Consider the following 12,500-nt stretch of genomic DNA (forward strand, 5'->3'; position numbering starts at 1 on the left):
ATACAGTATATATACATACATACATACATACATACATACACACACACACACCAGTGGCGGTTACTGCTCTTTGGAATAGGGGAAGCTCTGATATACACACACACACACACACACACACACTCATGAACACACGCATACATATACAGTATATATACATACATACATACATACATACACACACCAGTGGCGGTTACTGCTCTTTGGAATAGGGGAAGCTCTGATACACACACACACACACACACACACACACACACTCATGAACACACGCATACATATACAGTATATATACATACATACATACATACATACACACACCAGTGGCGGTTACTGCTCTTTGGAATAGGGGAAGCTCTGATACACACACACACACACACACACACACACACACACTCATGAACACACGCATACATATACAGTATATATACATACATACATACATACATACACACACCAGTGGCGGTTACTGCTCTTTGGAATAGGGGAAGCTCTGATACACACACACACACACACACACACACACACTCATGAACACACGCATACATATACAGTATATATACATACATACATACATACATACATACACACACCAGTGGCGGTTACTGCTCTTTGGAATAGGGGAAGCTCTGATACACACACACACACACACACACACACACACACACACTCATGAACACACGCATACATATACAGTATATATACATACATACATACATACATACATACATACATACACACACCAGTGGCGGTTACTGCTCTTTGGAATAGGGGTAGCTCTGATAAAAATGGGGTACCGAAGTGTGATGTTCCATTTCCATGACTGCAGTGTCACTGGATCTAAACAAACTTTCAAAGTGGCATCGACAGCATTGCATTTAGACATGTGGCATCGTTTCTACCTCACAGATTCCCTGTCAGGTGTAATAGTAAAGAACAAAATCCCAGTGGATACTTATCAAATGCTGATGGCTGTTAAGAGTGACGTTTTTGCCTCAAAATTAAAGTCAAGACACATCCGTGAATTTAAAGATTTTAACCCGCATGCTGTGAAGTTAAATGCAGGTCTCTTTTACGGAGGAAATTTGATTGTGTTGGTATGAATATATGTTGTAGTATGTGATTCCTACAGTGTAAAAAAACGTCTTGTAAAACTGTGAAACGTTGTAAAATTATTTAAATAGATTAAGAAAGCCACAGCTATGGTCACTATTAGATTGATTTGTTTAGATCCAGTGAAATTGCTGCCTTGACAACGCTACGTCATGGCTTCGGTACGCTATTATTAAATTAATATTATTAAGGTGCTATATTGTTCTTTGAGGGCAAAAATTATCCCAAAACCCAGAATAGACCAAACAGTTTAGAGTCTTGGCAGCTGGCTTGGCAATACATTTTACCATTACCAGTTTAAATAGGCTATTTGGTAGCCTACTAGAGTTACTCTGTGACTATTCTATACATTCATCTGCCTTGTTGTTTTATTTTGAATCTCCCCTGGTGGGGAAGACTATCAATTGGCTTTTACAATTCAAGTAAACATTAGCATAAGCTATTAGCATTAGCTATCTGGCTAAAACTTAGCCTAAATGCAAAACTGAAACAAAAGCAAGTCACAAACTCTGTAACTCCACATTAGGATTTTATTTACAGTAGGATATGCACAAAGACAAATAGAAACAGATTGTATTGCTCACAAATATATCACAATTTGAGTTGCAACTTGCCTTGCCTCTCGACTTCGTCTGCCTAACGTTGACACATCCCTAAACTTGAAACTCTTCCCCTCAGATCGCGACATATGCTGTCAATCAAAAAGAGTCCAGCCACTATGCCGGTTCCTGCAATCATCATACAGAAGCTCGGAGTCCGGGCCGTCCCACTGCCCCATTCACTCCCAGAGACGCCGGGCTTCCCTGGAAACTATTTTTGTGGCGTTTGTCCAATAAAGATCTAGCTTTTCTGCATTGTGATCAGCCCACCCTGTAGTGCCATTGAAAGTCTAGTGAAGCCGAGCGTCTATGGGTTTTTTGGACCGTGTTGTCACAGCAATGTATTAGTGAAATCACGATAAATGACCGGCAAAACCTTATTGCTGAACGAACAGGCCATGAAGCTGGACATGTTTTTAGCATGTTCTAGTTGGAATAGTAGGCTAGAAGCTTAGCTAATGTAATACAGTATTTGATGCAATTTCCCGTGATATTTTAGAGGCTGAGCTTCCCCTGTAGTCTTAGAGCAATCACCTCTGGTCATCAAATCACTAGAAGTGCAACTCCATAAACTTGTCCTGGATTAGAGCAATCGCCTCTGCTGTACACTATATGCACACACACACACACTCATGAACACACGCAAACACACACATAGAGATACACACACACACACACACACACAAACACGCACACACACACAAGCACAGACACACACACACATACGTATGCACGCACGCGCACACACATACAGAAACACAAACACGTACATGAATGCATCCACAAACACACACAGACACATAAAAACACACACATGTAGGCAAATAGGCACACACACATAAACACACACACACACACCACTACCCCCCCCCCCCCTCCCCACACACACACACTCACAAGCGAACACACACACACATGCCGGCAAGCATACACACAGCAGACACACAGAGATGCACACATATTCATTTACTGTATATACACACAAGTTGCAAGAGTAGGGGATGGAGACAAATGGACAAGCGTGATTTATTTTTGTGGAGAGAATGTGCAGGACTGACCGGCGGTCATATTGTGTACTGTATTGCGATACATCTTGTTTTCCTGATACAGTTTTTTCCAATTGCTAAAACACAATTTTGCAAACTAGGCTGGTTTTATCAAAACCACACACCAACACTGCAAAATACCTCATATAACCTGCAAACCAAAACTACATATAGCATTATCAAAATCATTTTTTTTTAAATGTGTGTATAAAGCAGAAAATGTGTTTAGCCTTTTGGAGACTTGAGAAGAGGTTTTGCTCTCTGTGTGTCAGTTTAAATAATTGTGCTATGCATGTCATTTTAGTGTGTTAGCAATTGGATAAAACTGTAATGACCGGTGTTCTATACATTATCCTTTACTTGATGGCAAAACACAGACAGACCAGAATATTCTACATTGTAACAACTTTAAGAGGAGTTGGTAGGGTTTGCCCATAGGCCTGTGAGACCTGTTCATGTTTAGAGAAAAGAACTATAGGCTAGGCCTACTGTAAATGTTATGTACATGTAAAGTGCTATAATTGAAAAGGCCACAATCAGTCCATTTTTGAATGTGTGTGTGTGTGTGTGTGAAGGAGAGAGGGGAAGTAGCTTTTGTATGCAAGTTCAGTTGTTTTATTTTTATAACTGTAATGACGAGGCTACTTGTTCAAGGACAGAGACGCCCGGGAAGCGTGGTACACCCACGTCTGTTTATCTGCCAGATCCGTTTGGCTGATCTCTCCTGGGAATCCGCTACTGGTCACGCTCGCAAACCCATGTCGCCCTAACAACGTTTTTCAGCCAAATCAAGTTTGCCATCTTTAAAAACGATCTTAATGAAACCAATTTCCTTCCTTGCCTTTCCCGCATTTAATCTTATTCTTTGTAGGGCAGGGAAATATGTTCAATTCGCGAATACAAGCTAGCACTGATCCTGGTCTATCTGATAATAAATCTTGGAAACTAGCTGGAAATGTAGCCTACGTTGCGTTGCATTGCATTCAGCTTTTGCCACACCAAAGAGGTCGTTGGTTAATTTAATGTTGTGGCAAGAATACTTATTACCATGGTTATGAGCTGCCTGGACTCTCACCCCAGCAGACTTTGACCAGCATGACACAAGATGTCCACACACATAGGCCTGCTCAAAACTTGCACTGTGCAGCAGTGTGTCACCATGTGCTTACTGCATGCGATAGGAGCACGCATAGAGACTAAATCAGTTTAATTAGCCTAGGTAGCCTACATTCTTTTCTATTGGAATGCGATGAAACTGGACACGAGGAGGCACCGTCCCGCTATGCGGCGCCATGTGGCGCAACGTTTTGAGCAGAACTTTTAGACATTGTTCAACGGATTGATAACGGATCAAGTGTGGACAGAGAACATTCAATACATGACAGTTGATCGCTCGCATGCAGTTAGGATACGCTGACACAAACTGAGAGGGAAAGAGAGTGAGATAGAGAGATTTAATGACAGTTAACTGCTAATCAAGCCAATTCAAGTTTCCTGAAAACACGAAAAAAACACCTGTTGGCAATTTAACTAGGTTGATTGACAGCTCAGCTATATTCTTACACAGTGTAAAGTAGACTGAGAGAAAGACAGAGAGAGAAAGGGAGAGTTTCCTTATTATGCAAACTAGCTCACTCAAAGGGTTCCACCCCAAAGGATGTCAATTGGGTTTCCCGTGGTTTACGGAGCAAATCTGCGCTAGAGAGTTCAGTCCCACACTATTCAGATCGGCGAAATCGGTGCCAGCACACCACGAGCAGAGAGAACACGCAAGGTCCTGCCTGAGCCTGGCCACGGGTGTGCGCTTTTACAACACCAGCATACGGTCGCAAGTCCAGCGTCCCGCATCTGAATAGTCTAAACCCGAAAGAGAGGGAGAGAGAGAGAGAGACTGCCAGCGTCTTCACAATCAGCGCAGCCAAGGAAACCCGTTGAAAAACGTCCCCCCCAAATCCCCCTCTGTTCAAGAGAAAGAAGGGGGTGAGAAGAGTAGACACGCAAACAAAAGCATTCCTTCCCGGCTTTCAGCCCCAAAAGAGTCGCCTGAGTTGGGCAAAATTATTTAGGCGCTCTTCAAACACAAAATTCAAGAGGATAGGCGTAACAGGACAGCGTCTAGGGCTGCATCAGCACCAGCAGCAACAGGAGTAGCGGTTGCATTCTCATCACTACTTACACGAATTTTGGAGCCACGGACTCAAAAAGCCCCCCCTCTAACCTCCAAATAACCTGCGCTAGTCAGCGGAGACACCAAGATGCGCGTCACCTGGGTAATTCTAACATTAGGTAAGTTTCTAGCTGTTATTTTATGAAACAAATACGTTTTTAGAAAATTCGCTGTGCATGACTGTTTACGCAACTGTTTTTTGAGAAGTGGGAGCAGTGGCTGGAGATTTTGTGAACACGTTGAATGACATGCCTTACACATTGTAGCGTTGCCGCAGATATCCAATTGATTATCATACACTTCCATAATGTGTAAACTTGAGTGCGCAGGCTCCTGATTGACCACAGCTAGCTATTGATTGAAGTTATAGCCATTGTCAAGAGTATAGAGAAACAACCTCTAAAAAAAACTAGGGCTGAACAGTGAGGTTTTTTTGTTTACAAGAATACTATTTAAGTCACCGAAAATGCGTTACCAAAGGCTCTCGATACTCTTTTCTTGTTCCATATGGCAGTCATGCATGTCAGGTGTTGGCTACACCTCACTCGAGCAGATGGTGATACACAAACGCACGATTGGAAAGGGGAGTTTTAAAGTGCACTGCGAACTTGTAAAGCTATTATCACATTGACTGAAGATCATTTGCCGCTTTCTGAAGTTTTTTGTCAATTGTGTCAAAGTAGAGAGTAATGTTGCGGCTAATTTAGTTTTCAAGTGATGAATTCAAGTGGGTTGCGCGGGAGGAATTGTTTTCATAAAGCACAGTAGCTTTGCATCTGCCAGTCTTTTGCCTGCGTACATTATGTGACCCATTTAGCCTCACTACGATACATGAGTGACTCGAGTGTGTTTGTGTCTGTGTGGCCTAATCATTATCTGATCAATAAACATAACTCAGTTTTCAGTCCAACTGAACCTATGTGACCTAAGTATAAATACTCTTTTGATCCCGTGAGGGAAATTTGGTCTCTGCATTTATCCCAATCCGTGAATTAGCACACAGTGAGGTAAAGCACACACTAATCCCGGCGCAGTGAGCTGCCTGCATCAACAGTGGCGCTCGGGGAGCAGTGAGGGGTTAGGTGCCTTGCTCATGGGCACTTCAGCTGCGCCTACTGGTCGGGGCTCGAACCGGCAACCCTCCGGTTCCAAGTCAGAAGTGCTAACCAGTAGGCCACGGCTGCCCCACCTGTAGATGAGTGACTGAGTCAACTGAAGTGTGTGTGTGTGTGTGTGTGTGTGTGTGTGTGTGTGTGTGTGTGTGTGTGTGTGTGTGTGTGTGTGTGTGTGTGTGTGTGTGTGTGTGTGTGTGTCCTGTACTGTAGATGAGGCAGAGGATACAGGCCCTTTGGAGTTCCTCCATGAAGCCCAAAAGCATATCCATTAATTCTCTGTTCAGATTTAGCCTTTTGGTGTCTGTGTAGATGGTAATTTTACCATAACCACTTGCACAATCCTGTCCTGGCATTACAAAAAATAATTTTGGCAGTAAACTACATGTTCCATGGACACAGAATGTGTTTAGTGCCATGTCTCCGTGAAAATAACTTTCATCTCTCTGGAGGGTGGAGTCCTTTTTCACTTCAGGAAAAGCTTGTAAAGTGTGCCCCAAAAAAGATAAGTGATGAATATATTCAGAGATTTCCTCAATAAACTGAGAGAAGCAACAGAACGGAACAGCGGCTGCTCTATCAAACCAAAGCCGCATGTTTTCACCATCACTGTTATTGGTGCCTTGGCTTATGGATCTGTGACAGCCGAAGCTTTTGGGTTGAAATCATAGGGACTTTATAATTCAATTCAATTGTGATTTTTGCGGTGAGAATCATCATGTGTTTTAGAGATGTAAGGTGCTAAACCATTCAAAATATATCAAATAATACACTGATGTCAAATCCACTCAGTGGCACACCAGACTGTGAGAGCAGTTGAATTCTTCAGCAAGTCAGACCTCTTATAGGTGCAATGTGCATATTATACAAACTAAATTAAAATACATAATTTTAACGAATTTAAAAAGAGGTTAGTTGTTGTGGGCTCCAGTTCAACGTAAGGGGACATTACAGTAATAACCACGGCAATGCCACAACACCCCTATAGATGGATTTGCCCCAAACCTCAAACCCAGCTGTCCGTGCTCCAGCCAAGATCTCCAGACACCCTGGGCCACCTTAGGGCACCCTGGGGCAGGTAGATGAGAGATGAGAGGGGTGCTTTTGAACCTTGGGGCAGGTAGATGAGAGGGGTGCTTTTGAATCTTGGAAGTGAACTTTAACCTTTGCCTGGTTACTCTCGCCAGGGTAAACCTATGTAATGTATAGACTAAAGGTAGGCTATACCTATGTAATGTATAGACTAAAGGTATATCTACAGTATGTAATGTATAGACTAAAGGTATACCTACAGTATGTAATGTATAGACTATGTAATGTATAGACTAAAGGTATACCTACAGTATGTAATGTATAGACTATGTAATGTATAGACTATGTAATGTATAGACTAAAGGTATACCTACAGTATGTAATGTATAGACTATGTAATGTATAGACTAAAGGTGAAGATGTGATGATGAGTGGGATGACGGATTTGCTTGGATGAGGTAATGTGTGTGTTTGCAGCTCAGGGTGGTGTGTATAATGAGGTAATGTGTGTGTGTGCAGCTCAGGGTGGTGTGTATCATGAGGTAATGTGTGTGTGTGCAGCTCAGGGTGGTGTGTATCATGAGGTAATGTGTGTGTGCAGCTCAGGGTGGTGTGTATCATGAGGTAATGTGTGTGTGTGCAGCTCAGGGTGGTGTGTATCATGAGGTAATGTGTGTGTGTGCAGCTCAGGGTGGTGTGTATCATGAGGTAATGTGTGTGTGCAGCTCAGGATGGTGTGTATCATGAGGTAATGTGTGTGTGTGCAGCTCAGGGTGGTGTGTATCATGAGGTAATGTGTGTGTGCAGCTCAGGGTGGTGTGTATAATGAGGTAATGTGTGTGTGCAGCTCAGGGTGGTGTGTATCATGAGGTTGTGTGTATCATGAGGTAATGTGTGTGTGCAGCTTAGGGTGGTGTGTATCATGAGGTTGTGTGTGTGTGCAGCTCAGGGTGGTGTGTATCATGAGGTTGTGTGTGTGCAGCTTAGGGTGGTGTGTATCATGAGGTAATGTGTGTGTGTGCAGCTTAGGGTGGTGTGTATCATGAGGTTGTGTGTGTGCAGCTCAGGGTGGTGTGTATCATGAGGTTGTGTGTGTGTGTGCAGCTTAGGGTGGTGTGTATCATGAGGTTGTGTGTGTGTGTGCAGCTTAGGGTGGTGTGTATCATGAGGTTGTGTGTGTGTGCAGCTCAGGGTGGTGTGTATCATGAGGTTGTGTGTGTGTGTGCAGCTTAGGGTGGTGTGTATCATGAGGTTGTGTGTGTGTGTGCAGCTTAGGGTGGTGTGTATCTTGAGGTTGTGTGTGTGTGTGCAGCTTAGGGTGGTGTATCATGAGGTTGTGTGTGTGTGTGCAGCTTAGGGTGGTGTGTATCATGAGGTTGTGTGTGTGTGTGCAGCTTAGGGTGGTGTGTATCATGAGGTTGTGTGTGTGTGTGCAGTTTAGGGTGGTGTGTATCATGCGTCAGTAGCCTGAGAATGTGGAAAACAATGAGGAGGAAAGAGATTCATCAACATCGCTGGTTCCCAGGGAAGGTGTGGTGCTCACTTCTCCCCCCCTCTCTGCCCCTCCCTCATGTCTGTCTCTCTCCATTTCTCTCTCTCTCTCTCTCTCTCTCTCTGTCTCTCTCTGTCTCTCTCTTTCTTGCTCTCTTTCCTTCATGCGTCCCTTTGTAGAGTCTTTAGGACTCCTCACTTTGTCTCCATTGCCCCCCCCCCTCTCTCCTCTCTCCTGCCTGTCCAGTCATGGCATGTGTCTTCTCTATTTCTCCTTCATTTCCCCTCTTCTCTACTCTCTTCTTCTCTCCTCTCCTCTCCTCTTCTCTTCTCTTCTCTTCTCTCCTCTCCTCTCCTCTTCTCTTCTCTTCTCTTCTCTTCTCTTCTCTCCTCTCCTCTCCTCTCCTCTTCTCTCCTCTTCTCTCCTCTCCTCTCCTCTCCTCTCCTCTTCTCTCCTCTCCTCTCCTCTCCTCTCCTCTCCTCTCCTCTCCTCTCCTCTTCTCTTCTCTTCTCTTCTCTTCTCTCCTCTACTCCTTTGGGGGAGTGTGTGTGAGATGGTGGTTTGGGGGAGTGTGTGTGTTTGAGATGGTAGTTTGGGGGAGTTGTGTATGAGAGGCATTCCTGCAATGAAGCAGCAGTACCCTCCTCCTGCTCATGATAGCTGAGGAGGCTGGCACCACCAGAAACCTTTACTCCCTCACACACACACACACACACACACACATCATCCTTAATATCCTCCCTACTGCACACACACACACACTGCCATGCAGTGCAGTATTGCTTGTATACACAGTGACACACACACACACACACACCACTCTTCATTATTCTATAGTTACTTACTTTCCCAAAAGACACACATATTCTTATCCCGATATGTATCAGAGGTGTTGAATCTGGCAACAATTCATTGTTTTATGTCTGGCCTTGGCAAACTTGGACTTGGGTCCATACACTTCCAGGTATTATTATATGACCACTACCCCCCCCCCCCCCCCCCCCCGCGCTTTCTATACATTACTCTGCTCCGCCCCCCTCCTGCTTCCCTCGTTTTCAAGAGCTGCTTTCAGATATGACCTCCGGGGTATATGCGGAGCTTTGTCAAACGGAGGTCCGACCCTTCGGGTGAATCAGATATGATGCCAACATGCTGACATTATGCGGTCAAATGTGTGAACGACACCGACGCACATAAACAGAATCTCGTGTGGCTGAGCAGGGTGAACGTGGCTGAACACACACACAAACAGAGTCTCCACATGTTCTTCGTTTCGCTCAGACACGAGCTCGGGAGTACTAGGAGGGGAGTAGTGAAAGATCCGGCTAAATAGCCGCTTATGTTGTTCAGATATACGGCCCAACCACTTGACATCAGCAGAACCTGCGGACTTACACCTGGGTCTGAAAGCTACAGACACACACACACACACACACACACACACCTGGGTCTGAAAGCAGCTATACACAGTGGTGGAATGTAACGAGTACAAATACTTTGTTACTGTACTTAAGTAAATTTTCCACGTATTTGTACTTTACTTAAGTAGAATCTATAGTGCAGACTTTTACTCCGCTACATTTCTACAACACCATCGTTCCTTTTTACGTTACATTTTATGATGATTTTTTTTCTCTCTGACACGTACAACGCTACCAAAGATTCTAGAGCGCTACGTGCCCCGCTTCTAAATCTTAGAAACAGAGGCTTCTAGTCTAGACCAAGCAAAGCGTGAGCTTGTAGCCATCTGCATTCGGTAGGCTATATTCACCAGACCCATGGCTACACTGGACATGCAACTGTGTTCTGTGCCCTGAGCATATGCTTGCCTTTCTCTGTCTATTATCTGCAGCGTTAGGGCCTCCTCTCCGATGAGATTGCTAGTCCGCGGATCAGCGAAGTTACAGGCTATGCCCATGCTTCTGTCACACGTCTGATCATTTGCGACACAAATGAATTGTAGACTATTATAGAACCGCTGTCCGAAAAAATCTTAACATGTTCCAGATTAAAATATTTCTTAATTGTGTGATCAAATAAAGATGCATAGCCTACAATTGGGGGGTAGTAATGTGAGCGCTCATTCAATATCTATGCGCGTCTGCGCAAGTGAAACTGAACCTTATCATAAAGACACCTTCTCAACAACTTCTCTGTTCAATCTGGACCAGCAGAATTGGCATTAAGATCCAGCGGATGTTTCCCTTGTCTACCCCGTTACACTTCAGGCTCTCGTGTTTTGCTGAATGATGCTTAACTCAGCAGATCCCCCCCACCCTAGACCACAGATGGTAAGCACAATTGTGTTAGCTTAAAACTATCTAGCCTAGTATAACCTAAAACTAGCTTAATTAAAATGCCACAGCCTATATTGTTTTTTTTTTTATTAGAAAATAGATATTAAGAGAATAATTCATTATGCAAATACTTTTTTACTTTTAATACTTAAAGTGCATTTAAAAGCAGGTATTTTTTTTATTTTTACTTAAGTAGGGTTTTCATTGTGGTACTTTTACTTTTACTAAAGTAAATATTTCTCTGGTTATTTGTACTTTTACTTAAGTACTGAGTTTCAGAGTTTCAGTGCTTCCTCTACCACTGGTTACACACACATTATTGTATATTAGTATTGTGTACAGTGTGTTTCTAATTGTGTTAATTGTTTTTTTTTTCACTTGAGTGTGTGTGTGTGTGTGTTCCAGTTATTTTTACTACATGGTCAGCAGGAAGTGGGGCATTGTAGCACGTCTCCACCTTCCAAACTAATTGTCATGGTGTCCAAAGTGACTCCCACTCAATGCAACGTACACACGCACGGACACGCACACACGCACACACACACACACACAGACAAAGAGAGAGAGAGAGAGAGAGAAACAAGCTACTGTTTTCTAATGTCACTACATCTGGGTGTTTTAAAACCCTATTATATAAGAGGCTTCTAGTCAGCAAATAAAAACAAAATGTTTCAAAACAGACATGCTGACAGACAGGCAGAGACAATTATTTCAGTTTTTTCAGAGTTTTATACAGTATGTCCTCCAGACACACACACACACAGAGACACAGACACACACACACACACACACACACACACACACACACACACACAGACAAAGAGAGAGATGCAGTGAGGAGTTTGTCTCTGCAAAGTGAAAGGTAAAGAATAAACGTGAAATGGTTGGGTTTAGCGTGTGTGTGTGTGTCTCTCCCTCTCTCTCTCTCTTTCTGTGTGTGTGTGTGTGTGTGTGTCTCTCTCTCTCTGTGTGTGTGTCTCTCCCTCTCTCTTTCTGTGTGTGTGTGTGTGTTTGTGTGTGTGTGAAATGGGTGGATTCAGCTCCCTTGCTGTTTTTATCTGTGTCTGTTTTTTTGAGTGATGGCTAAAATTGGATAGAGCACCCCAAGCCCCTATTCATCTACTGGGATTACACCATCAGTATATGTGTGTGTGTGTGTGTGTGTGTCTCTCTCTCTCTTTCTCTCTCTCTTTCTCTCTCTCTCTCTCCGTGTGTGTGTGTTAAAAGGGGGAGGGGAGGTTGTATGTTTGTGTGTGTGTCTGAGTTGGGGGTGTACCCAGGCTTGTGTGTGTTTCCATGGTTAGTGAGTGTTTCTGAGAGAGTGCAGGTGCGCATGTGTGTGTGTGTGTGTGTGGAATGTTCCGCTAGCGGTTCTGTCGCCGGGTGAAAAACAGCCTTGCCCTGACGGGCGGGGTCAACGAGGGTCAGAAAAGGAGAGGAGGAAAAACAGATCCATCTCTCTCTTTATCTTCTTTTCCTCCTCCACCTCCTCTCTATCCCTCTCTCTTATCTTGTCCAACTCTCCCCTACTCTCTCAGTTTACCACCCTTCCATGTCCTCTCTCCTTTCCTCTCCATCTCTCTCCACTTGGCCCTGTCTAACATGTCCTCGTACTTGGCCCTGTCTAACATGTCCTCGTACTTTCTTT

General features: G+C 43.8%; 1 protein-coding gene across 2 annotated transcripts in view; it reads left to right on the top strand.

Moving 5' to 3' along the window:
- The first annotated feature begins 4,337 nt into the window (after nucleotides 1-4,337).
- Nucleotides 4,338-12,500, top strand: part of podxl (podocalyxin-like) — a 26,017-nt gene continuing 17,854 nt past the window's right edge. Inside the window, exon 1 of one of the 2 annotated variants that reach the window (XM_042080842.1) lies at nucleotides 4,338-5,038. In XM_042080842.1, the coding sequence (XP_041936776.1) occupies nucleotides 5,008-5,038 (31 nt within the window). In that variant the 5' untranslated portion in view covers nucleotides 4,338-5,007. The remainder of the gene's footprint in view (nucleotides 5,039-12,500) is intronic. The other variant, XM_042080843.1, reaches the window with a different exon arrangement.

The sequence above is a fragment of the Alosa sapidissima genome, chromosome 23 (assembly GCF_018492685.1).
Source record: "Alosa sapidissima isolate fAloSap1 chromosome 23, fAloSap1.pri, whole genome shotgun sequence".
Lineage (NCBI taxonomy): Eukaryota > Metazoa > Chordata > Actinopteri > Clupeiformes > Clupeidae > Alosa > Alosa sapidissima.